General features: G+C 46.6%; 1 protein-coding gene across 1 annotated transcript in view; it reads right to left on the minus strand.

The window, feature by feature from the left end:
* Positions 1 to 23,256, minus strand: part of LOC130493998 (uncharacterized) — a 121,825-nt gene that overhangs the window by 79,254 nt on the left and 19,315 nt on the right. Inside the window, exons 2-3 of the mRNA XM_056867629.1 lie at positions 16,260 to 16,311; positions 14,821 to 15,382 (exon numbers count right to left, since the gene is read on the minus strand). Coding sequence (XP_056723607.1) covers positions 14,821 to 15,382; positions 16,260 to 16,311 — 614 coding nt within the window. The remainder of the gene's footprint in view (positions 1 to 14,820; positions 15,383 to 16,259; positions 16,312 to 23,256) is intronic.

Consider the following 23,256-nt stretch of genomic DNA (forward strand, 5'->3'; position numbering starts at 1 on the left):
TTGGCAACTCTAATAATGCTGCTACAGTCTTCTTGTTTGTAGGCTTCCTAGAGGCACGTGGTTGGCCCCTATGTGAACAGACTGCTGGACTTGATGGGCCTGGGTCTGATCCAGCAGGGCTTTTCTTATGTTCTTATGTTCAGATCCGAGTGAACCCAGAAGAAGCTCCTGGCTTCTGAAAGGGCCTGTTATTTTGTCTACAAACATGGTTTTTTTTTAAAGCAGTGCTTCTGTACATGTAAAAAGTGCTTTCCCTTTCTATTAGGGTTGCCAACCTCCAGGTACTAACCGCTTTCTTTCCAATATCCTTTTCCAGGTGTGGTGACCAGAACCGTACACAGTATTCCAAGTGTGGTCTCACCATAGATTTGTACAAAGGCAGTGTGATAGCACCAGTTTTATTCTCTATTCCTCGTCTAATTATGGCTGGAATTTGTTTCATGAAGAGCCATGCAGAGAATGGGGAAAGAACAATGACCACAGAGAGAGAGGAGGGCAGGATTTGGCGAGGGAAGGGACCTCAGCAGGATTTAATGCCAGGGCACCCACCCTCCAAAGCTGCCATTTTCTTCAGGGGAACGGGATTTCTGTAGTCTGGAGATCAGTTGTAATTACAGGAGGTTTCCAGGCTCCATCTGGAGATTGGCACCCCTAAGGACTTGGAGATAAAGCTATAAAAATGGCAATCCTAAATAGTGCTACACTCAACAGTGGTTCCAGTCATCCCACTGCTTGTATTTCAGGTCTCTAGGATCAGCAGTCAAAAGTGTACAAACCACAGCTGGGAAATGGTAAGGCCAGCCTTTTACCGACAATCAGCGTCTCTATTCATATCTTCATGCCGGAGATTATCTAGTGTTTTGAGAAGAAAAAAAAAGAGAGAGAGAGAGAGAGGGGGGGAAAGGGGATTCCCATAATGTTTAACAGCCAACCGTAACATTTCTCCCACCCACCCATATTGTAAAACTTCCTTTATAATTTTACTAAGAAAAAAAAATAAGATTCAACAGGCAGGGTGGTGTGTGTGTTTCTTTTTTTTTAAGCTATAAAAATCTGTTCTCTTAAAATTCCAGATGGAGGTGATAAAGAAAGACCGAGAGGATAAAGAACGGATTGTCAGGTTACTTTGTTCGGAAAGACAATTGAGATAGAGGAGCAAGATAACAACTTCAGGAGTCATAAAAGCTCCTGTAATCAGAACGAGAGAGATGGATGGGAACGGCTGGGGGAAATTTTGGAGGAACGTGCAGACTCAAAGAGGGCGACGGCTTGGCTCCTACCCTAACATGCCGGACTGAAGCCCCATTGATCTGAGAGGGACTTACGTCTGAGTAAAGACACAGAGCCTTGGGTTGCACCGATTCTACAGGAAAAAACCAGCAAAGCATCTGCAGGGGCCGTGGCTCAGTGGTAGAGCATCTGCTTGGCATGCAGAAGGTCCTAGGTTCAATCTCCGGCATCCCCCCCGATGCTTTTATTTGGGGGAGGGGGTTAGATTTCAGATTTTTCTGCAAACTTGGTGTGTTTTCCAGGTTGACAGATCTGCCTTATCCCTTCATGGCCCCAGTCTCTGGATTTAAGTATCCACGGATTTGGCCATGTTGAAACTTAGATATATCGGAGTAATTATTAATTCACCCATTCTCTCTGTGTGTCTGTGTGTCTCTCACTCCTTCTGAGTGAGTGGGCGTGTAGAAATGCATGGAAGGACACTTCCCTTCCAGAGATTGGGGGGCTATTTTTAGCCCGGATACTAATTTCCCTGGGTCTAATTAACGTTCGGAAAAATTCTCAGCTTGAGGTGCTGCAGGCCACTCGGGGAGTTCAAAACTGCCTTGGCTAGAAATAAACTTTTTTTTTTCCCCGCCCCACTTCTGTTCGGAGCGGCTGAAAGGTGACCTCTGGGTGACTCAAAGGAATGAGCTGTGAGCAGTTTCTAAATCTGTGCATTATAAGAGAGAGGAAGGAGGGAGAGAAAGAGAGAAAGAAAGAATTCATTAACACTGGTGACTTGGTGGTAGGGAGGCGAACCCGAAGCCCCGAGTATCACCATATATCACTGTGGCTGCCACGTACAACTTCCCAGCTGTTGTTGGTATGCTGGAAACCCAGCCCGTCTATGGGTGTGAAGCAAACAAAACCAGCATCCAAAGCCTTCGGTCTCCCACAATAGCTTGGTAGGGCAGCAGGGGGGGGAAATGAGCCGAAAATCAGCTCCCCATCGATATTTTGACATCACTTCCAGGTAGGGTTGCCAAGTCCTTTGCCACCAGTGGGAGATTTGGGGGACGGAGCCTGAGGCGGGCAGAGTTTGGGGAGGGAGGGACTTCGACGCCGTAGAGTCCAATGGCCAAAGCGGCCACTTTCTCCAGGGGAACTGATCTCTCTCGGCTGGATATCAGTTGTAATAGCAGGAGATCTTCAGCCACCACTTGGAGGTTGGCAACCCTATGCAAACCATCCTCATGTCAAGGAGTGGAGGGGGGGAGTTTCATTCTGCCACTGGAAAATTTAGTCTGGATCCAAGCCCCCTCTCAGCTTCGTTGTGCCCTGCTGTTTCTGATTCTTACATTCAATGTACACTTTGCTTTATAACAAGTCATTCTGGCCTCATTTGAACCCAGGCCTTCCTAACTATCTAGTTCATTTTATCCTGCCTTTCTTTGGAGGAACTCAGGGTGGAATATGTTGTTGTCCCTTCTCCATGTTGTTCTCACAATAGCCCTGTGTGGTCAGTGAGGCTGAGAGAGAGGGAGAAGTTTCATGGCAAAATGGGGACTTGAGCCAGGGTCTCCCAGATCTAGGGTTGCCAGGTCCCTCTTCGCCACCGGCGAGAGGGTTTGGGGGCAGAGCCTGAGGAGGGCAGGGTTTGGGGAGGGGAGGGACTTCAATGTCATAGAGTCCAATGGCCAAAGCGACCATTCTCTCCAGGGGCACTGATCTCTATCGGCTGGAGATCAGTTGTAATAGCAGGACATCTCCAGCTAGTACCTGGAGGTTAGTAAATATAGAAATAAGGTAGCTATTTTTATAATATTGTGATTGTATAAATTATTATTAAAATAGTCAGGTGGGAGTTAATATTTTTATTTATGATAGGTGTCAGAAGAGGAACTGAAGAAAAACTGAAACAGCCGTCTTCCTCTTCTGCCTGACATCTGTAAAAAGAACATATAATGGATTAGTCCCATCAGGACACTATACTATTAGTATTAATAAGAACTATAAGGAATAAAAAATTGTGTTACTTACCTGTTATATGTATATTGTATACCTGCTTGGATAAGAAAATTGGCTGCTCTGGTTGGTGTATATAGTCTATAGCTTGTGTTTGTTAGTGGAATGTGAATTGTTATTATGAATTTTTGCTATTGAAATTTTGCATTTGATATATTGGAATCTGTGGGGTTTTTTGTAGTACCTGGAGGTTGGCAACCCTAGGCATAGCAGTAGCATCGCCAGACACCAGGTGGGGCCTGGAAATCTTCCAGAATGATAACTGATCTTGATGCGACTGAGATCAGTTCCCCTGAAGCAAAGGGCTACTTTGGAGGGTGGACTCTAGGGCATTATACTCCGCTGAGGACCCTCCCCTCCTCAGACCCTGCTCTCTTGCTCCAAAGCTCCAGGAATTTCCCAACCCGGAGTTGGCGACCCTACACTGAGCGCCAGCCATTTAAGGTTGGTGCTGGCTCCTATAATTGCTCTCTGCAATGTCCGAGGATGTGAACACTGGCCTGGGTTGCTGCTAGTCAGTCAGTGGAACCAGAGCTAGACTGGATGGTATTGGTACGATGGTACCCCAGGGTACGCTGGGGTTCAAATGTAGCGCAGGTGCAGGGAGAGTATTATACATGGATGGTTTCACACAATGTTCTGTTGCTTCCCCGCCTATGCGCGCGCACCCCCCCCCCCCCGGCTGTCTCCAGTCTTGCATGGAATGATTTGCAAACTCTCAAACACCTGCACTGGAAACCATTTTTATCACCGTCGGCCCTGGACGTTCAGTCTGACCGCCCGCTTCCCATGGCTTTCGTGGCGTGCCAGAGCATCTCTCCCAACCTGAAATGAGAATGAGAGGTTTAGCTGTAAGAAAATAAGAAAGGCCCTGCTGGATCAGACCCAGGCCCATCAAGTCCAGCAGTCTGTTCACACAGTGGCCAACCAGGTGCCTCTAGGAAGCCCCACAAGCAAGACCAAATGCAGCAACACCATCCTGCCTGTGTTCCACCGCACCCAAAATAATAGGCATGCTCCTCTGATCCTGGAGAGAATAGGGATGAATCATGACCAGTATCTATTTTGACTAATAGCCATGGATAGGCCTTTCCTCCATGAACATGTCCATTCCCTGCCAAGTTAACAGCCAACTTCCAAGTATTAGCTGGAGATCTCCCGCTATTACAACTGATCTCCAGCCAATAGAGATCAGTTCCCCTGGAGCAAATGGCCACTTTGGCAATTGGACTCTATGGCATTGAAGTCCCTCCCCTCCCCAAACCCTGCCCGCCTCAGGCTCTGCCCAAAAACCCTGCCGCTGCTGGCGAAGAGGGACCTGGCAACCCTAAGTCCAGGGCTGGCTTACACCTTCCAGCTCGCACTCCAGCTCGCCTGGTACTGGAAGCAGGGCCGGGAGGTGTCATCTGCTTGCTACAGGCACGTGTGTGTCCCCCACCCCACCCCGTTGGCTGGAGGAGTGGGAAGGGAAGGTGGAATGGACCGGAAAGGGAGGGGAGTTGACATATGAGAAAGGGCCTTTTCGGTGGCAGCCCCATGATGGGAGGGTGCGCCTGGCCCCTTCGCTTCCAATCTTTAGGAGACAGCTGAAGACGGTTTTATTTAGGAATGCATTTGACTAATTTCGTTTCTTGGCAGCACTGGTGTAGTGGCTAAGAGTGGTGGTTTGGAGTGGTGGAGTCTGATCTGGAGAACCGGGTTTGATTCCCCACTCCTCCACATGAGCGACGGACGCTAATCTGCCGAACCGGGTTTGTTTCCCCACTCCTCCACGTGAAGCCAGCTGGGCGAACTTGGGCTTGTCACAGCTCTCTTCGAGCTCTCTCAGTCCCACCTACCCCACAGGGTGTCTGTTGTGGGGAGGGGAAGGGAAGGGGATTGTGAGCCAGTTTGATTCTTCCTTAAGTGGAAGAGAAAGTTGGCATATAAAAACCAACTCTTCTTCTTTTGTGCGTGTGTTTATAATTGCTGTTTTGTTGCGTTCCACAGGATAGAAAGGCAACCAGTAAATGTCTTAAATAAATAAATTTCATGCAGTAGATGGAAGCTGGAAGGGGGAGGGTGTGGATCTAGCCTGCAGAAACACACCTCCAGTTGCCATTCCCAGTAGCCTCTCAAAGCACAAGAAAATGGGGTTTTAAAGAAGAAAGGCATTTTAAAGAATGAAACACACCATTTTCCCCCTGATGCAGTCAAATCAGTGCCCCTTGCGGGGTTATGGACTGAACCTGCTTTTTTCAAATACCGAGCAGCGAGGAGTCATTGATTTTCGCCTGTTTAATTTAAGAATAGGAATTCAAATGCCACCCGAGGAGGAATCGATGGTCCCTTTCTGTAACCTGGTGGTGACAGAGGGGAAAACCTCGTGTATGGGAAATGGAAAACAGAAGGGATGCCAAGTTCCATTTATCTCAAGCAGGTAATGCCACCTGAAGAGCTTTGTCCGGCCCGGCTGATCAACTGAGCCAACAAGAGGTTTGTCCGCCGGTGGTTAATTTCTAACATGGCTGTCGGAGCTCAAGTCTTCCTTGGAAGCCAGATTTTTGGACAGGGAGGATGTCCCACTATGACCTGGAAGCCCAAAGTGCATCACAGGTTGGTTGGCAAGCAGGGAGGGTGAGAACTTCAACACAAACGCAGTTGCCGAGCAAACTCACCTGGATTTATCTCCCTGGTTTATCTCTGAGACAAGCTCCTGATAGGGTTACCAGGTCCCTCTTCTCCACCGGTGGGCGGTTTGGGGGCAGAGCCTGAGGCAGGCAAAGTTTGGGGAGGGGAGGGACTTCAATGCCATAGAGTCCAATTGCCAAAGAGGCCATTTTCTCCAGGGGAACTGATTTCTGTCGGCTGGAGATCAGTTGTAATAGCAGGAGATCTCCAGCCAACACGTGGAGGTTGGCAACCCAGCTCCCCATCACCTCTGTGTTTTCCGCTGCAATTCATTCAAGCTCTGTGTCAGGCTGTTTTGTACCTGCGTGGTAACCACTGATGCTCCAGGGTCGCATGGACACATGATGCTGCCTTCTGCTATATCGGACCATCAGTCCATCAAGGTCAGTATTCTCTACTCAGGCTGGCAGCATCTCTCCAGGGTCTCAGGCAGAGAAAGGTCTTCCCCATCATCTACCACCTGATCAATTAAGCTGGGGATGCTGGGGATTGAACCAGGGAACCTTCTCCCTGCCAAGCAGATGCTCTACCACTGAGCCACGGCCCCTCCCCATGTCAGGTCTCAGTAATAACTAACAAATAAGTTTCATATTGCAGTGTTTTAGTGTTTGCAGTCTGTGAACTAAACCTTTTCACTCAAGAAGAAGAGGAGTTGGTTTTATACCCTGCTTTTCTCTACCAAAAGGAGTCTCAAAGCAGCTTACAATCACCTTCCCTCACCCCCCCCCCCACACACACAATAGGCACCTTGTGAGGTAGGTGGGGCTGAGAGAGTTCTGAGAGAACTGTGACTGGCCAAAGTCACCCAGCAGGTGTCATGTAGGGAATCTAATTTGGCTCTACAGATTAGAGTCCGCTGCTCATGTGGAGGAGCGGGGAATCAAACCTGGTTCTCCAGATTAGAGTCTGCCACTCCAGATTAGAAAAGAGCAAGAGTCCAGTAGCACCTTAAAGACCTGCCAGAAAATATTTTTGTTAGTCTTTAAGGTGCTACTGGACTCTTGCTCTTTTCTACTACTGCAGACAGACTAACACGGCTACCCACTGTGAATTAACTCCAGACTAGAGTCTGCCACTCACACCACACTGGCTCTCTGGAAAAGAGAAAAGTATTCCCTGAGGTCATGGTCAGATCATTAAACTGACCTATTCGTGAATCACAGAATCATTCGTATTTCATGCCCTCCTTGAGTCTTGATAGATCAACACTGGATTATATTGTCTGCTTTCCCAAAATTAACTAGTTTCTTGGCCTGACACTGAAGGCATACAGGGACATCTAAGTGGTAAGTCACAACTCAAAACTCTTAAACAAGTCACCACCCCCTTTAGTTTTGTGCCCTTTTAACAATTGAAGGGGTTTGGCAGTAGCAGACAGATGGCAGAGGTCGCAGATGGTGGTGGCCGCTGAGAGAAAGAAGCATGGACTCTTCCAAATGTGGACACATCTGAACAGCTTCATGAATATTCAGCTCCCTGATCATACTGGTGAGGAAGATGCAAGCTGAAACATGGATGAAACATGGATGATGGACAGTGCCATCTAAGAACACTTTCCTGGGAGTAAACCCCGTTGAATAGACTTGTGTAGGATTCTGAGTAGGATTGCTCTTTATGTATCCCTGGTTGCAAATCCAAAAGGAAGGATTGATAGGGTTGCTATTACCTGGAGGTTGGCAACCCTATCAATGGCCAATTTGATGTATTGTGGGACAGATTGTGTGACACAGCCACAGAATAAATCTCAGTGGTAGCAGAAAGTGCTGTCAAGTCACAGCCGATTCGTGGCAACCCTGGAGGGTTTTCAAGGCAAGTGTCAGGCCCCAGGGCCCCAGGTAGGGTGGCAGTGTCAAGAGCAATCCAGAGTCAAAGCCAGGTTACCTGCAGAGTAAGTCAGTAGTAAACATAGTCCAAGAAAATAGTCAGCACTCCATTCAGGGATACAGTCACACAGAGTTCAGAAACAGGTAGCAAAATATAGTCCAAGAAAATAGTCAGGTCCAAGGTTATAGGCTCAGAACCAAGCATAGTTGCTGTTAACACAAGGTGGTAGTACAAGTTGTCCCCACACTGGCCTGGATAAAAGTGCCTGCTTAAATAGGCCTAGGGTGAACCAGCTGTTGCTTGTTCCTCTGACTCAGTATTCCCTGCTGGGTGCAGCTCATTAGCCTCATCACTGTCATCACTGTCAGCAGGGAGTGCTCTTCACTGGGCCTGCAGTCTAGCACTCCTTCTATGCTCATGTAGGAGTACTCTGAACCTTTGGCACCTCTGCTACAGCAGCTTTGGGGGGCTCTCTGGTGCCCCTACCTGCGGCTGGCCCTCTGACACAGGTGAGTCCCCTGCTCTAGGCTGTTGTAGGCACGGGGGGGGGGACTCATCTGTCTGTGACTGCTCAGCCTGCTGCTGTCCCTCCCTTCCACTGCCTGCCGCTTCAAGGTCCTCCTCATCTTAGGAAGCCTCAGCAGGCTGCCCCATGACAGCAAGAGATAAGCAGGGGTGGTTTGCCACTGCCTACCTCTGCATAACAACCCCGGACTTCCTTGGTGGTCTCCCATCCAAGTACTAACCGGGGCCGACCCTGCTTAGCTTCCGAGAGCTGACGAGATCGGGCTAGCCTGGGTTTTCCAGGTCAAGGCAGAATACAGCCTGCTCCTCCATAATGCTATACATCTATTCTGGGACCCTGAGAGTTTCCTGATGACACCAATCCCAAAATGCGGCCCTGTTCAGAATTGTTGGGTCACACGTTCCAGGTCTGAGACTGCCAGGAAAGTTCCAGAGATGAGTCTTTTGACTCCTGCTTCAGACGGAGACCTTTGGAGCTTGATGTCTACACTATGCAGATAATAGCACTGGCTTGCCCTACAGTTGGCAAGCTTTGCCTGCTTTATTTGCTGGCTAGGGATCTGCTGCAGGTGGAAGGGGTGCCTGTTTGCTTCCAATGTGTGCTGCATGTATAAATGTGTGTTGTGTTAAGTGCCGTCAAGTCGCTTCTGGCTCATGGCGACCCTATGAATCAGCATCCTCCCAAACGTCCTATCCTTACAGCCTTGCTCAGATCTTGCAAACTGAGGGCCGTGGCTTCCTTTATAGAGTCAATCCATCTCTTGTTGGGTCTTCCTCTTTTCCTGCTGCCCTCCACTTTTCCTAGCACGATTGTCTTTTCCAGTGACTCTTGTCTTCTCATAATGCCACCAAAGTACAACAGCCTCAGTTTAGTCATTTTCATTTCTAGGGTCATTTCAGGCTTGATTTGATCTATAACCCACTGATTTGGTTTTTTGGGGGGTCCAGGGTATCCGTAACACTCCTCCAACACCACATTTCAAAGGAATCTACTTTCTTCCTATCGGCTTTGTTCATTGTCCAGCTTTCACACCCAGACATAGTAACAGGGAGTACGATGGCATGAATTAACTCAATATCTGTTCCCAGTAGGGTTGCCAGGTCCCTCTTCTCCACCAGCGGGAGGTTTTTGGGGTGGAGCCTGAGGATGGGAGGGTTTGGGGAGAGGAGGGACTTCAATGCCATAGAGCAGGGGTATTGAACTCATTTGTTATGCGGGCCAGATATGACATAAATGTCACTTGGTTGGGCCAGGCCATGCCTCACCAGCCCAGATCGGGGTCGTTGCCTCGGCTGGCTCGCAGTTGTAATAGTGGGTGATCTCCAGCTAGTACCTGGAGGTTGGCAACCCTACCAGTGACACATCCTTTGACTTAAGAATCTTTTCTAGCTCCTTCATGGCTGTGTAGCTCAAGCAAAACACAGGCCTGCAGTGGTCTCATGTGATGGAAACTGAACTCGGGGGTGGGGGTGGGGGTGATCACAGATTTTTTTTTTTACGACACTAAGACACTTTATGGAGAGAAGAGGGCAGCCTCTCTTGGGCAGAAGGTTGCTCTTTCCGAAGTAATCCACCAAAGTCCCCCCGCAAGAAAGAAACGCGGCCGGCGTAGCCACCTCGCCCACTGTCTGATCTTTTGCTTGATCCGGCGGCGGGCGGCAGCTTCAGCTGACCAGATGCTCTGTAAATATGACTTCTTTTTTGATTTGGTTTTACTGTCTCACATGAAGCTGGAAATGCGGCAGTTCGAAAAGGCAAGCGAGTTCACGCGCAAGCATTCTGCCTGCCTCGGCCTGAAGGAGGAGGCAAAGGGCAGGAAGGAAACGGCAGCCCCAACCTCAACTGCATGACCTCATTGGGCTGCTAGTCAATAGGGTTGCCAGCCTCCAGGTGGTGACTGGAGATCTCCTGCTGTGGGCTTCCTAGAGGCACTTGGTTGGCCACTGTGTGAACAGACTGCTGGACTTGACGGGCCTGGGTCTGATCCAGCAGGGCCTTTCTTATGTTCTTATATCCATGGCTACTAGTCAAAATGGATACTATTCATGATGCATACCTATTCTCTCCAGGATCAGAGGAGCAGGCCTGTTATGTTAGATGCTGTGGAACGCAGGCAAGGTAATGCTGCTGCAGGTCTTGTTTGTGGGCTTCCTAGAGGCAGCTGGTTGGCCACTGTGTGAACAGACTGCTGGACTTGATGGACCTGGGTTTGGGGATGGGAGGGACTTCAAGGCCATAGAGTCCAATGGCCAAAGTGGCCATTATCTCCAGGGGAACTGATCTCTATCAGCTGGAGATCAGTTGTAATAGCAGGAGATCTCCAGCTAGTACCTGGAGGTTGTATTCATTAACAACAGCACGAGGCTCCTCTTAAGCAGAACAATGTTATTTACTGACAATTGTAAGAACTGTGATACACACTAAGAATTTTTCATATTACTAATACCAAAATAACATAATTCATATCCCCAACTGGGGTTACATCACCCTAGTCCGGAAGGAGTATGTTCCCATGAAACGAGGTAAGGTCTTCCCGTGAATACAAGTCCTAGTAAAGTCTGACGTCGCCTCGAAATAGGGTAAGTCCAAAAGATAAAGAAGTAGTGTGCACGTTGTTGTGGGAGAAGATGAATCACTCCCTAAATAAATCCAAAAGGTGAAGTGGAACGTCGTCCACGTAGGAGAAAGGATGAGTGGAACGCCGTCCACGTGAAAAGAAGGCGACCCCTCTAGATATCTGGTCGTTTCGCGGAAAAGAGCTTCTTCAGTAAATGACAGTTGAAAGTGGGCATACAAGCCTCTAAAAAACACATGATTGTACATAAATTATTTCTTAACAGTCCGCATATACATGTTAAAAAACCAGAGGTTTTATATCTTACCACAATAGAAGTCAATGTGGCCCGACTGGGTTCTCTGTGCCTCTGAGAGGTTTGTAGAACTCACGGGTTTGCTGATTAAATGCTAGCATGAGCAGAAACCAGCTGTATCAACTTATACTTGATTTAAAGTTACAGAAAACATGCCAGATCGAATTCATTGTTTAGACCAGATGGTGCCAATGTTTTAAATAAAAAAATCATTTTCATTTCTTGCCTGTGAAGTATTGTGTTGATGTCTACCATTTTGTGGGGTTGTGGTTTATATTTCCATAAAACAAAAAATCTGATATCAGCAGCAGAATGTCCTTTTTCAAGAAAGTGTGCCGTTAAAGGGGCATCCAAAACTTTTGAGCGCACGCGCGCCCTGTGTTCCCCGATCCTCAATTTTAATTGTCTAGATGTGGACCCGATATAAATCAAAAAACACGGACAGGAGATGGCATACATGACATTGGAAGATAAACAATTACTAAAGAAGTTTAACTGGTATTTAAAATTGAAAGCTGTGGAGCTTATTTCCTTCGCTGGAAAGCTTAAGGGACAGACCGAACATGTTCCGCATTTATGATGTCCCACAACCCTGTCATAGGATTTCTTTGGAGCAAGAGCTGTTTTAACTAAATAATTACCAAGGCACATAGTTCTTCTAAGGCCAAAAAGTGACAAAGATTGTCAGCCTGGTACCTCATAAAGGATGTGCCAATGTCATCTGATAATCTTTTTTATATCTTCAGTTAAATGATTGTATTCTAAAGAAGAAAAATTCTGGAATTGGGTGTGGGTTTTTTGGTACGTTGTGTAAGCAGCTCTCTCCTGTCTCTTTGGTCAGCCCGTGTTTTGGCTTTGTGGAGAATCTGGCTATTGAAACCTTTGGTGTATAATTTAGTTACTATTTGCAGGTGGCACTAAGATAATCTTCATTAAAGGTGGAATTTCTTTTGATTCTTAAAAAATGGCTGAAAGGAAGGTTTAATTTCAAATGAAGAGGATGGTAGGAACTGAAATGTAAGCCGGCTCCTATATCCGTCGGCTTTTGGTAAGGTTTGACTGCTATAGTATCTCTCTGGGTCCTAAAGACCGTTATATCGAGGAAGGCGATTTCATTGGGATCACAACGTCCTGTAAATTCCAAGTGAGTATCTAAGCCATTGATCCAGGTTAAGAATTCTTGAAAGGAGGTGGCTGAGTCGATCAAAAGAAAAAGATCATCAATAAATCTGAAATAGGTGAGAACATGGGACTGAAAAAAAGAATTCTGAAATAAAAATGTCTTTTCAAAATAAATCCTATAAAGAATGGCCACAGAGGGGGCACAGGCTGCGCCCATGGCAACTCCTTGAGTTTGAACAAAAAAACCATCATGATTTCTAAAGAAATTTTTCTCAAACAAGATGTCAAGTAAATTAAGCAAGAAGTGCGTTGGTGGGTGTTTGTCTTCTCTGGAATCCAATCTGTCTTCAATGATATTTCGTGCATTTTCCAATGGGATATTGGTATATAGAGCCGACACATCCAGACAGGCAAAGATGGCTTGTGAGGGAATGTTTAAATGTTTGATTTTGTTTATGAAATCACCAGTATCTTTGATATATCAGGGAGTAGCTATACTCCAAGGATGCAAAAAATATTCAATATATTTAGAAATAGGTTCTAAAATGCTACCTATGGCAGAGATAATGGGTCTGCCAGGAGGGTTAACTAAAGTTTTGTGAATCTTAGGGAGGTAATAGAAGATGGGAACTCGAGGATATTTTTCTAACAAAAAGTCAAAAGTATGTTTATCAACGTAGTTGCTAGCTAGCCCTTCATATAGCACTGTTTTTATGATAGTAGATACTCAGTTTGTAGGATCAGATGGAATCCTCTTGTAATATTTGGTGTTGTTCAGCTGTTGTTCAGATTTTCCTCTTCATATTTCACAGAGTCCAAAATAACTATAGCCCCACCCTTATCCGCAGGTTTCACCGTGACAGATGAATCTTCAGAGATGGATTTTATTGTGGTTAACTCAGTTGGAGACAAGTTAGATTTCCCAAAGTTCTTCCATGCTCTTTGTTTTTCAAGTCGATCAAGATCTTTAAGTACCAATGATTGATAGCTATTTATAAAGTGGCTAGGATTTTTAGGGACAAAGGAGGATTTAGGTTGAAAATTGCGAGGGGCGCAGGATTGTCCTCGAAAGAATTCTTTAAGTTTAATGATCCTGAAAAATTTGAAAAGGTCTACTCGTGTTTGGAAGGCTGAGTACCTAGGAGTAGGAACAAAGCCTGAACCTAGATTCAAGATGCGTTCTTCCTCAGAAGAGAGGGGCTTAGAAGATAGGTTTACAATTAGGTTGGTTGTTGCGGTGGTCACAACAACGTGCACACTACTTCTTTGTCTTTTGGACTTACCCTATTTCGAGGCGACGTCAGACTTTACTAGGACTTGTATTCACGGGAAGACCTTACCTCGTTTCATGGGAACATACTCCTTCCAGACTAGGGTGATGTAACCCCGGTTGGGGATATGATTTATGTTATTTTGGTATCAGTAATATGAAAAATTCTTAGTGTGTATCACAGTTCTTACAATTGTCAGTAAATAACATTGTTCTACTTAAAAGGAGCCTCGTGCTGTTGTTAATGAATACAAGTATTGTACTTTCAGCATAGGTTTTATTTGTAGTAGATTGCATCAGTACCTGGAGGCTGGCAACCCTTGAATCTACTGTCCATCAACTTCATTGGATGCCTTCAAGTTCTAGTTTATTGGGAGAGTGAGAAAAAGTTGTGTCAACTCCCAATGCCCCCTGCATAATTTTATAAGCTTCTATCATGTCCCCCCCCCCATTAGTCTTTTCTTAACTGAAAAGGCCCAGACTTTTCAGACTTTCCTCATAATGAAACTTGGACGTCTCTCGTATTGTTCTCTCCCATCAATGGAATGTTCATACCTAAATCTGCTTCTGATCTGATTTTATAATCCCATCTAATAAGGTCATTTTTCCCCCATTTGGAAATCTGCATTTTTATTTTTTTTATTTTTGTCGTCTGTGACCAAACAGCAATTTTTCAGTGTCATTCAATGTTCTGAATACCTGGGATGTTCTTAAAAAATCTCTGAATCCCAAGGCTCGACAGAATTTTTTTTTGAAATTCTGTGTGACTAGACGGAATAACTCAAAAAGAAAAAGAAGAAAAGTCAAAGTTTTCTGTTTCCAGAACTGGAACGAATACCAACATGTTAAGCTTTTTGGGATAAAATGAAAGAGTTTTATTCATACCTATAATTATCAGCATTATTTTTTTTAAAAATTAAGATCGAGCTTATTTGGATGCAGGCCATACCACATATGGAGCAGGCAATGTCATTACAATTATTTTTCAGAACCCAGAAGTTAATCAGAAGTTGATATTCATATCCTTATCATTAATTGTGTTCACTTTTATTGTTCCGGATTTCTCTCTGTATCTTTGCTATTCGGAATTTTGTCTCTACCACTACTTTTCCAGTCTCCTAAAAATGTTGGATTTATGTTTTGTGTGTGTGTGTGTGTGTGTAACTATTCTAGTTGGAAAAGTAAAGAATTCTAAAGTAATTTAATTTCTAATGTAAAAAGTAAAGAAAACCCCCAGTTTTCTACCCTTTCGGCCATCCTAGAGGTGACCAAAGGCCCTTCTTCTTGGCTGGAGGGGGTACCAGAGCATACACCCATTGTCAAAGTTCCACTTTTCCAGGTCAACATTCACCTGTCCAAGGAAGCGGTTGGGCTCAAAGGGAACCTGGTGCCAGACAGAGAGGTTCAGCCTTTTGGTCTTGAGCAGAGCCTTCTCCGCTGGAAATAGGAGTTGTTCCTGAAAGACGGGGTCCCGCGTTGCCTTTTGGACGGCGGTCTTTCTTATCCTGAGGTCCCAAGGGAGCAGGAAGCCCATCACGTATGGATTGGGCTTCCCTCTCTTTCCACCACCCACCCTCAATCCCTGGCACCTCTCAATGAAGACCCAGAGCTCCTGTAGGTTTTCCACATATTGCAGCCCAAATTTCAGGCGCCCACGGCCATCCGGGCAGATAGAAGAGGTGGAAGGAACTCTGCCGTTGGATCTTTTCAATAAACTAGCCGCGGTTGGGGAGTCCAATGGGGTTTCCACGAACCCAGAGGAGCAAACTTGGGCCTCTGCTGGGGTAGATACCAAATCCGTCAGGGTGCCAGTGGCGTCAGGTGGTAGCAGCTGGCTACTGTTAAGAAGATTGTGACCAGGACCTGAGGAGAGAGAGAAGAGAACTGGATGTTTTCACCTCCAGGCCAAAGTGGGAAGAGCTCAGATGGTAGGGTTGCCAACCTCCAGGTTCTAGCTGGAGATCTACTGCTATCATAACTGATCTCCAGCCAATAGAGATCAGTTCCCCTGGAGAAAATGGCCACTTTGGCAATTGGACTCTATGGCATTGAAGTCTCTCCCCTTCCCAAACCCTGCCCTGCTCAGGCTCTGCCCTCCCACTGGTGTTGGAGGGACCTGCCAACCCTATCAGATGAGCAAGCTCAGAATGACACTCACAGCTCTGCCCACACATTAGGTGCCTGTGGACTCCAGAGTCCAGGGCAGAGATCCCAAGGGGATCATCATGACTGGGGACTAGGGTTGCCAACCTCCAGCCGAAAGAGATCAGTTCACCTGAAGAAAGTGGCTGCTTGGGAAGGTGGGACTCTATGGCATTATACCCCATTGAAGCCCATCCCCTCCCCAAACCCTAGTGGTGGGGTTGCCAACCTCCAGATACTAACTGGAGACCTTCTGCTATTACAACTGATCTCCAGCCAATAGAGATCAGTTCACCTGGAGAAAATGACTGCTTTGGTCATTGGACTCTATAGCATTGAAGTCCCTTCCCTCCCCAAACCCCACCTTCCTCAGGCTCCGCCCCAAAAACCTCCCGCCGGAGGCGAAGAGGGACCTGGCAACCCTACCTAGTGGGGACAGCCTCACCTGAAAGCCAGGACATGGTGGATGGAATTGCAAAGGAGAAAACCAGATTCTACATCACAGACAGTGAGTTTCCGGGAGGCTGAGCATCCAAGGGGGTACTCCTTCCCACCCATGGCTCTCAGACAAACCGAAAGTGTGCCACAAGCTACTCACATGTACTGCTGCTCTTGTTCCCCTCCGGGCCTTTGCTGCTGCTGCGATAAGCCTGCCACACAGAAGACAGAAAAGAGAAAGGTGTTTAAGGAGGAGGGAAGATGAGTCGATCTTTATCTAGCAGGTCAAGGCCAGTTTGGGGGGGGTATAAGAAGAGGAGGAGGAGGAGGAGGAATTGGTTTTTATATGCTGACTTTACCACTTCAGGAAGAATCAAACCAGCTTACAACTGCCTTCCCTTCCTCTCCCCCCAAAAGACACCTCATGAGGTAGGTGGGGCTGAGAGAGTTCGGAGAGAACCGTGACTGGCCCAAGGTCACCCAGCACGATTCATGTGGAGGAGTGGGGAACCATACCCAGTTCTCCAGATCAGAGTCCGCTGCTCATGTGGAGGATTGGGGAATCGAACCTGGTTCTCCAGATCAGAGTCCGCCTCTCATGTGGAGGAGTGGGGAACCAAACCCAGTTCTCCAGATCAGAGTCCACCGCTCCTAACCACTACACCACGCTGGCTCTCACGCTGGCAGTTCACTAGTGCCCTCTCATGGACACAGTGGCCTGAGGGTAGAGCCTCTGCTTTTAGTGGCTAGATAGTCTTCTGTACTGATGGTTGGCTTTTCAGAGACACAGAAGTCTCTTGGAAGACCCCAGAGGTGTCTGAAAGAGACCCCGACAGGCTCCAACTTGGGCGCTTCTCTGGTTCCCCTCCTTAGTCAAGCCAAGTCCTTATTTTCTTCCGGAGGTAGCTCATGGGCAGATATTGGGGTTGACTTTCAAAAATTCCACATCCCTCGCATAAAAGCGAGAAATGGGTTTTAGGAGGAAAATGTCTTTTGTATTCAATTGTTTTCCAGGTTAATGTGACAGTCAAATTCTAAAGAGGAATTGCTTTTCATCAGACGGTTTTCAACCTCTGCCCACAGACGATCTCCTTGACCAACGGGATTCTGACATTCGCTCAGCAAACACACTGAAGGAACGGCCTCAAATGTGAAAAATGCCCTAATTGTGCCCAGGATGCCTGTATTTGGAGGGGGGGGGCTTTCTTTTGGCAGAACATGATGCTCCCCCCACCTTGACATCGCCTTTCCATGCCATGGGGAGGGGCTGTGGCTCAGTGGTAGAGCAACTGCTTGGCATGCAAAAGGTCCCAGGTTCAATCCCTGGCATCTCCACTTAAAGGGACTAGTCAAGTACGTGATGTGAAAGACCCCTGCCCGAGACCCTGGAGAGCCGCTGCCGGTCTGAGTAGACAATACTGACTTTGATGGACCAAGGGTCTGATGCAGTAGAAGGCAGCTTCACCTGTTCACGTGCTCAATACCAACAAAACAGACTTGAAAACATTCATGGTTACTGCACTTTGTATTCCCAGCGATGTATTAAGAGTTTGAAAATGTTATAAAAAACATCGCTTTAAAAGGGTTTTTGGATACCACGGCTTATAAATGGTTGGAAGACATCTTCACAGCTAAAGGGGCCAAACAAAGTGCGAACAGTATTTTTTATAACGTTTTCAAACTCTTAATACATTGCTGGGAATACATAGAAAGTGCGAACAGTATTTTTTATAACATTTTCAAACTCTTAATACATCGCTGGGAATACAAGTGCGGTAACCCCCGTTGTTCTGTCTAGTTGCCTACCTGGTAGACGGCTTTGCCTAGGTAATTCAGAAAAAACATGAAATGAAACATAATCGCAATGTCAAATCTCTCTCTCTAGCTCACCTATCTCACCTAATTCCAAAGAAACAAACAAGAGATCAACGCAATACAAAGAAAATCTTATCTGTAGTGCCTAAATTAAACTTTCCCCCTGCCTCTCTCAGAGGAATATATCGACAAACAATAAATATATAGTAAATCAGATATTAAGAAAGCCCTTTCTGTAAATATGGCCAGCCAGCCTCGTCCTAAGGCGAACTAAACGCAATCAACCAAGAAAGAGGTTTTTTTTGCAAGCGCCCGCTCTCCAAAGTCAACCGTGGAGACTTGGCCAACAACCCCTCTGATGACATCATCAACTGACAACCATTGTTGAGCTAGCGACACGGTGACCTCATAGAGGGGGCCGGAATGGCAAAAGGGGGTTGGCTAGGGTTGCCAGCTCCGGGTTGGGAAATACCTGGAGAATTTGGAGGTGGAGCCTGAGGAGGGCGGGGTTTGGGGAGGGGAGGGACTTCAATGGTTAAAATGGATACCTGCCATGATGCATGGCATCCCTATTCTCTCCAGAATCAAAGGAGCATGCCTATTATATGAGGTGCTGTGGAACACAGGCAGGATGGTGCTGCTGCAGTCGTCTTGTTTGGGGGCTTCCTGGAGGCACCTGGTGGGCCGCTGTGTGAACAGACTGCTGGACTCAAATGGACCGTGGCCTGATCCAGCAGGGCCTTTCTTACGTTAATGGGGCATAAAGCCATAGATTCCACCTTCCGAAGTGGCCATTTTCTCCAGGGGAGCTGTTCTCTGTTACCTGGAGATCAGTTGTAATAGTGGGAGATCTCCGGCCACCAACTGGAGGCTAGCCACCCTAGGGTTGACTGAGCCAGCCTTCAACAGGAGGGTCTGGGCCCCTGATCATGGGCTGTGGGCTCCTGCACAAGAGCTTGATGATCCTACGGAAGAAATCTGGAGGTCTTTTCAGGACCCATGGGTCTGGGACACAGAATGCAGTTCTCCTGAGGCATCCAGGGAGTCCTGTCTATTTCCCTGACACCCCCCACCTTTCCATCCCCCCACTGGCAAACCCATATTTTCAGTTCTGATTTCCTAGTTTTTCTTTGGTTGGAAGAAAACTGTTACCATAAAAACACCGCACAGTTTCATTGATGTATTTAATTCATTTATACCCCGTCTTTCTCTCCATTAGCGACCCAAAGCTGCTGATATCGTTATCCTCTCCTCCATGTTATCCTTACGACAACCCTTCGAGGTAGGTTAGGCTGAGTGTGTGACTGGCCCAAGGTCATCTAGGGAGCTTCCATAGCATGTGTGGGGATTTGAAACTGAAACCCTTGACCACTACACCACACTGGCTTTTCATTTTAAAAAAAAATATTTTCAGTGTGTTCCTATTTAATTCCTAAAAAATCTATTCGGGGGCACATTCTCTTGGTACACCAAACCACCAAAGTGCATGGAAAGGCATCCAATAATGTTCACCGGCATCACAAAGCCCAATTTTCTTTAGTACCTTCAACCTTACTGGCTTTTGTAAAAGGTTTTTTTTTTTTTACAGTACCCCCCCACACACACTTCTGGTACTGTTCCTATTGGCAATTGTTTAAAAGGGCTTCTTTTAAAAAATGTGCTTGAACAATGGGGCTTTTTGGCATGCAATTTCCCAATTCCACATTACATTTCTATGTATATTTTAAACCACCTGTTTGCCTCTGGCAAATGTTGCTCCTGGGATTGCTTTACCTAGGAGAAGAAGGATGGGGGGGAGGGGAAAGGAAAACTTTAACTCTTCCCTCCCCTGTTACTTCTAGGTGGGAAAAGCCAAGCTGCTTTTTTCTCTATCTGGAGAAAACCTGGTGGGTTCCCCCCCACCCCGCCCTCATGGATATAAATGCACAAATAGAAACTCAACATAGATAGGCTAACAAAATACAAGTACCAGAATATGAATATAATCTAATTATCGACTTGATTAACTACAATATGTGTGTGTGTTAAGTGCCGTCAAGTCGCTTCCGACTCATGGCGACCCTATGAATGAAAGTCCTCCAAAATATCCTATCTTTGACAGCCTTGCTCAGATCTTGCAAATTGAAGGCTGTGGCTTCCTTTATTGAGTCCGTCCATCTCTTGTTGGGTCTTCCTCTTTTCCTGCTGCCCTCAACTTTTCCTATCATGATAGTCTTCTCCAGTGACACTCGTCTTCTCATAATGTGACCAAAATACGACAGCCTCAGTTTAGTCATTTTAGCTTCTAGGGTCAGTTCAGACTTGATTTGATGTATAACCCAAGACCCAACAAGAGATGGATGGACTCAGTAAAGGAAGCCACAGCCCTCCATTTGCAAAATCTGAGCAAGGCTGTCAAAGATAGGACATTTTGGAGGACTTTGATTCATAGGGTCGCCATGAGTCAGAAGCAACTTGACGGCACTTAACACACACACAGTTTAGAAAAAAAGACAACTGGGGGGACGACATGATAGAAGTTTATAAAATCATGCACAGGGTAGAGAGTGGGCAGAGAATATTAAGCATGTGGACAGGAATGAGCCTGTGGATATTGTGTATTTGGATTTCCAAAAAGCTTTTGACAAAGTCCCCCACCAAAGACTGCTAAGCAAACTTCATAGTCACGGGATAAGAGGACAAGTCCTCTTATGGATTGAGAGCTGGCTGAAAAATAGGAAGCAGAGAGTAGGAATCAATGGTCAGTTCTCCCAATGGCGGGATGTGAGCAGTGGGGTGCCTCAGGGATCTGTGTTGGGACCGGTGCTTTTCAACCTGTTCATCAATGACCTGGAGTTGGGGTTAAACAGTGAAGTAGCCAAGTTTGCAGATGACACCAAATGATTTAGGGTGGTTAAAACAAAATTGGACTGTGAAGAGCTCCAGAAGGATCTCTGCGTACTGGAAGAATGGGCATTAAAATGGCAAATGAGATTCAATGTGAGTGTAAAGTGATGCATATTGGGGCAAAAAATCCCAACTTCACATATACACTGATGGGATCTGTGCTGGCAGCGACAGACCAAGAAAGGGATCTTGGGGTGGTAGTGGATAGCTCAATGAAGATGTCAACCCAGTTGCTGCTGCTGTAAAAAAGGCAAATTCCATGCTGGCCATAATTAGACAAGGAATAGAGAATAAAACTGCTGATATCATACTGCCCTTGTACAAATCTATGGTGAGACCACACTTGGAATACTGTGTACAGTTCTGGTCACCACACCTAAAAAAGGATATTACAGAGCTTGAGAAGATGCAGAAAAGAGCAACCAAAATGATTAAGGGACTAGAGCAACTGTCCTATGGGGAGCGGTTAGGACGCTTAGGGCTGTTTAGCCTGGAAAGAAGGCGGCTAAGGGGAGACATGATAGAGGTCTATAAAATTATGCATGGTTTGGAGAGAGTGGACAGGGAGAAGTTTTTCTCCCTCTCCCATAATACTAGAACACGGGGTCATCTGCTAAAGCTGGAGAGCGAGAGATTCAAAACAGATAAAAGGAAATATTTTTTCACACAACACATAGTTAAATTGTGGAACTCCCTGCCCCAGGATGTGGTGATGGCTGCCAGCTTGGAGGGCTTTAAGAGGGGTGTGGACATATTCATGGAGGAGAGGGGTATTCATGGCTATTAGTTAGAATGGATACTGGTCATACTGCATACCTATTCTCTCTAGGATCAGAGGAGCAGGCCTATTATATTAGGTGCTGTGGAACACAGGCAGGATGGTGCTGCTGCAGCCGTCTTGTTTGTGGGCTTCCTAGAGGCACCTGGTTGGCCACTGTGTGAACAGACTGCTGGACTTGATGGGCCTTGGTCTGATCCAGCAGGGCCTTTCTTATGTTCACATCCATAACTACTTTCATGTATTTATGTTGGATTTTGTAACGAACTGCTGGTTGAATTGTGGACTTGTGTACCATGTGTTGTGCATACACCAGCTGAGTATTAGGTCATTGTAGTTATGGATATGCTGTAGTGAATCAAGTTGATAATTAGATTATATTCACATTCTGGTACTTGTATTTTGTTGGCCCATCTATGTCGAGTTTCTATTTGTGCATTAACTTGGTAACATAGGGGTGTCATTTTTTGGATCTCATGGATATAAAAACAATTCAGGGATGGCTTTTCCAGCAATTGGCAGGTGAGAAAAAGGTTCATGCCTCCCTCACTTTTAGAGTTGCCAAGACCCTCTTCGCCACAGGCGGGATTTTTGGGGGGCAGAGCCTGAGGAGGGGAGGGACTTCAATGCCATGGAGTCCAATTGCCAAAGCGGCCGTTTTCTCCAGGGGAACTGATCTCTATTGGCTGGAGATTGGTTGTTAATAGCAGGAGATCTCCAGCTAGTACCTGGAGGTTGGCAACCCTACAAATGGCCTAAACCATCACTGTATAGCTCTCTCATCAATAGGGTTGCCAGGTCCCTCTTCACCACTGGCGGGAGGTTTTTGGGGTGGAGCCTGAGGAGGGTGGGGTCTGTGGAGGGGAGGGACTTCAAAGCCATAGAGTCCAATTGCCAAAGCGGCTGTTTTCTTCAGGGAACTGATCTCTGTCGGCTGGAGATCTGTTGTCATAGTGGGAGATCTCCAGCTAGTACCTGGAGGTTGGCAACCCTACTCACTTTCCACACTGCAATCCTGTTTGTCAAAGCAACCCTGGCAGTGAAACGGGCAAAAGAGACCAAGCTATTTAAAACCAACACAGAGGCACCTGCCACATGCCAAATGTGTTTTTCATCATCATTGCGTTTCAACGGTGAAGATATGTTGTCTGCTGCCTTGGGCTTGTGGGAAACAAATTGTAATTTTTTAAAAAATGTAGAATTACATTCTGGCAGTCTTGTTCTTCGGCTCACCAGACACTTGGAACCTGGGCTGGGTATTTTGTATTTTAGGGGGTGGAATCTTAGGGTTGCCAATTCCAGCTTGGCAAATTCCTGGAAGTCTGGCGGGGGGGCGGTGTGTGACTGCGGGCCACGAAATTTGGGGAGAAGAAAGAGATCAGCAGGGATGTAATCCCATGGAGCCCACCCTCTGAAGACAGGGTTGCCAAGCTTCAGATTTCGGGGGTGAAGCCTGAGGAGGGCATGGTTTGTGGAGGGGAGGGACTTTAAAGCCATAGAGTCCAATTGCTACGCAGCCATTTTCTCCAGGGGAACTGGAGATCAGTTGTAATAGTGGGAGATTTCCAGCCACCACCTGAAAGTTGGCAACTCTAGGTGGGGTAGAGACTTTGTTCCTGCTGTGTTTCCCCCCCCCCCCCGCCACCTTGCCATAGCCTTTCCATGCCATGGGGAGGGG

This window comes from Euleptes europaea, chromosome 2 (genome assembly GCF_029931775.1).
Source record: "Euleptes europaea isolate rEulEur1 chromosome 2, rEulEur1.hap1, whole genome shotgun sequence".
Lineage (NCBI taxonomy): Eukaryota > Metazoa > Chordata > Lepidosauria > Squamata > Sphaerodactylidae > Euleptes > Euleptes europaea.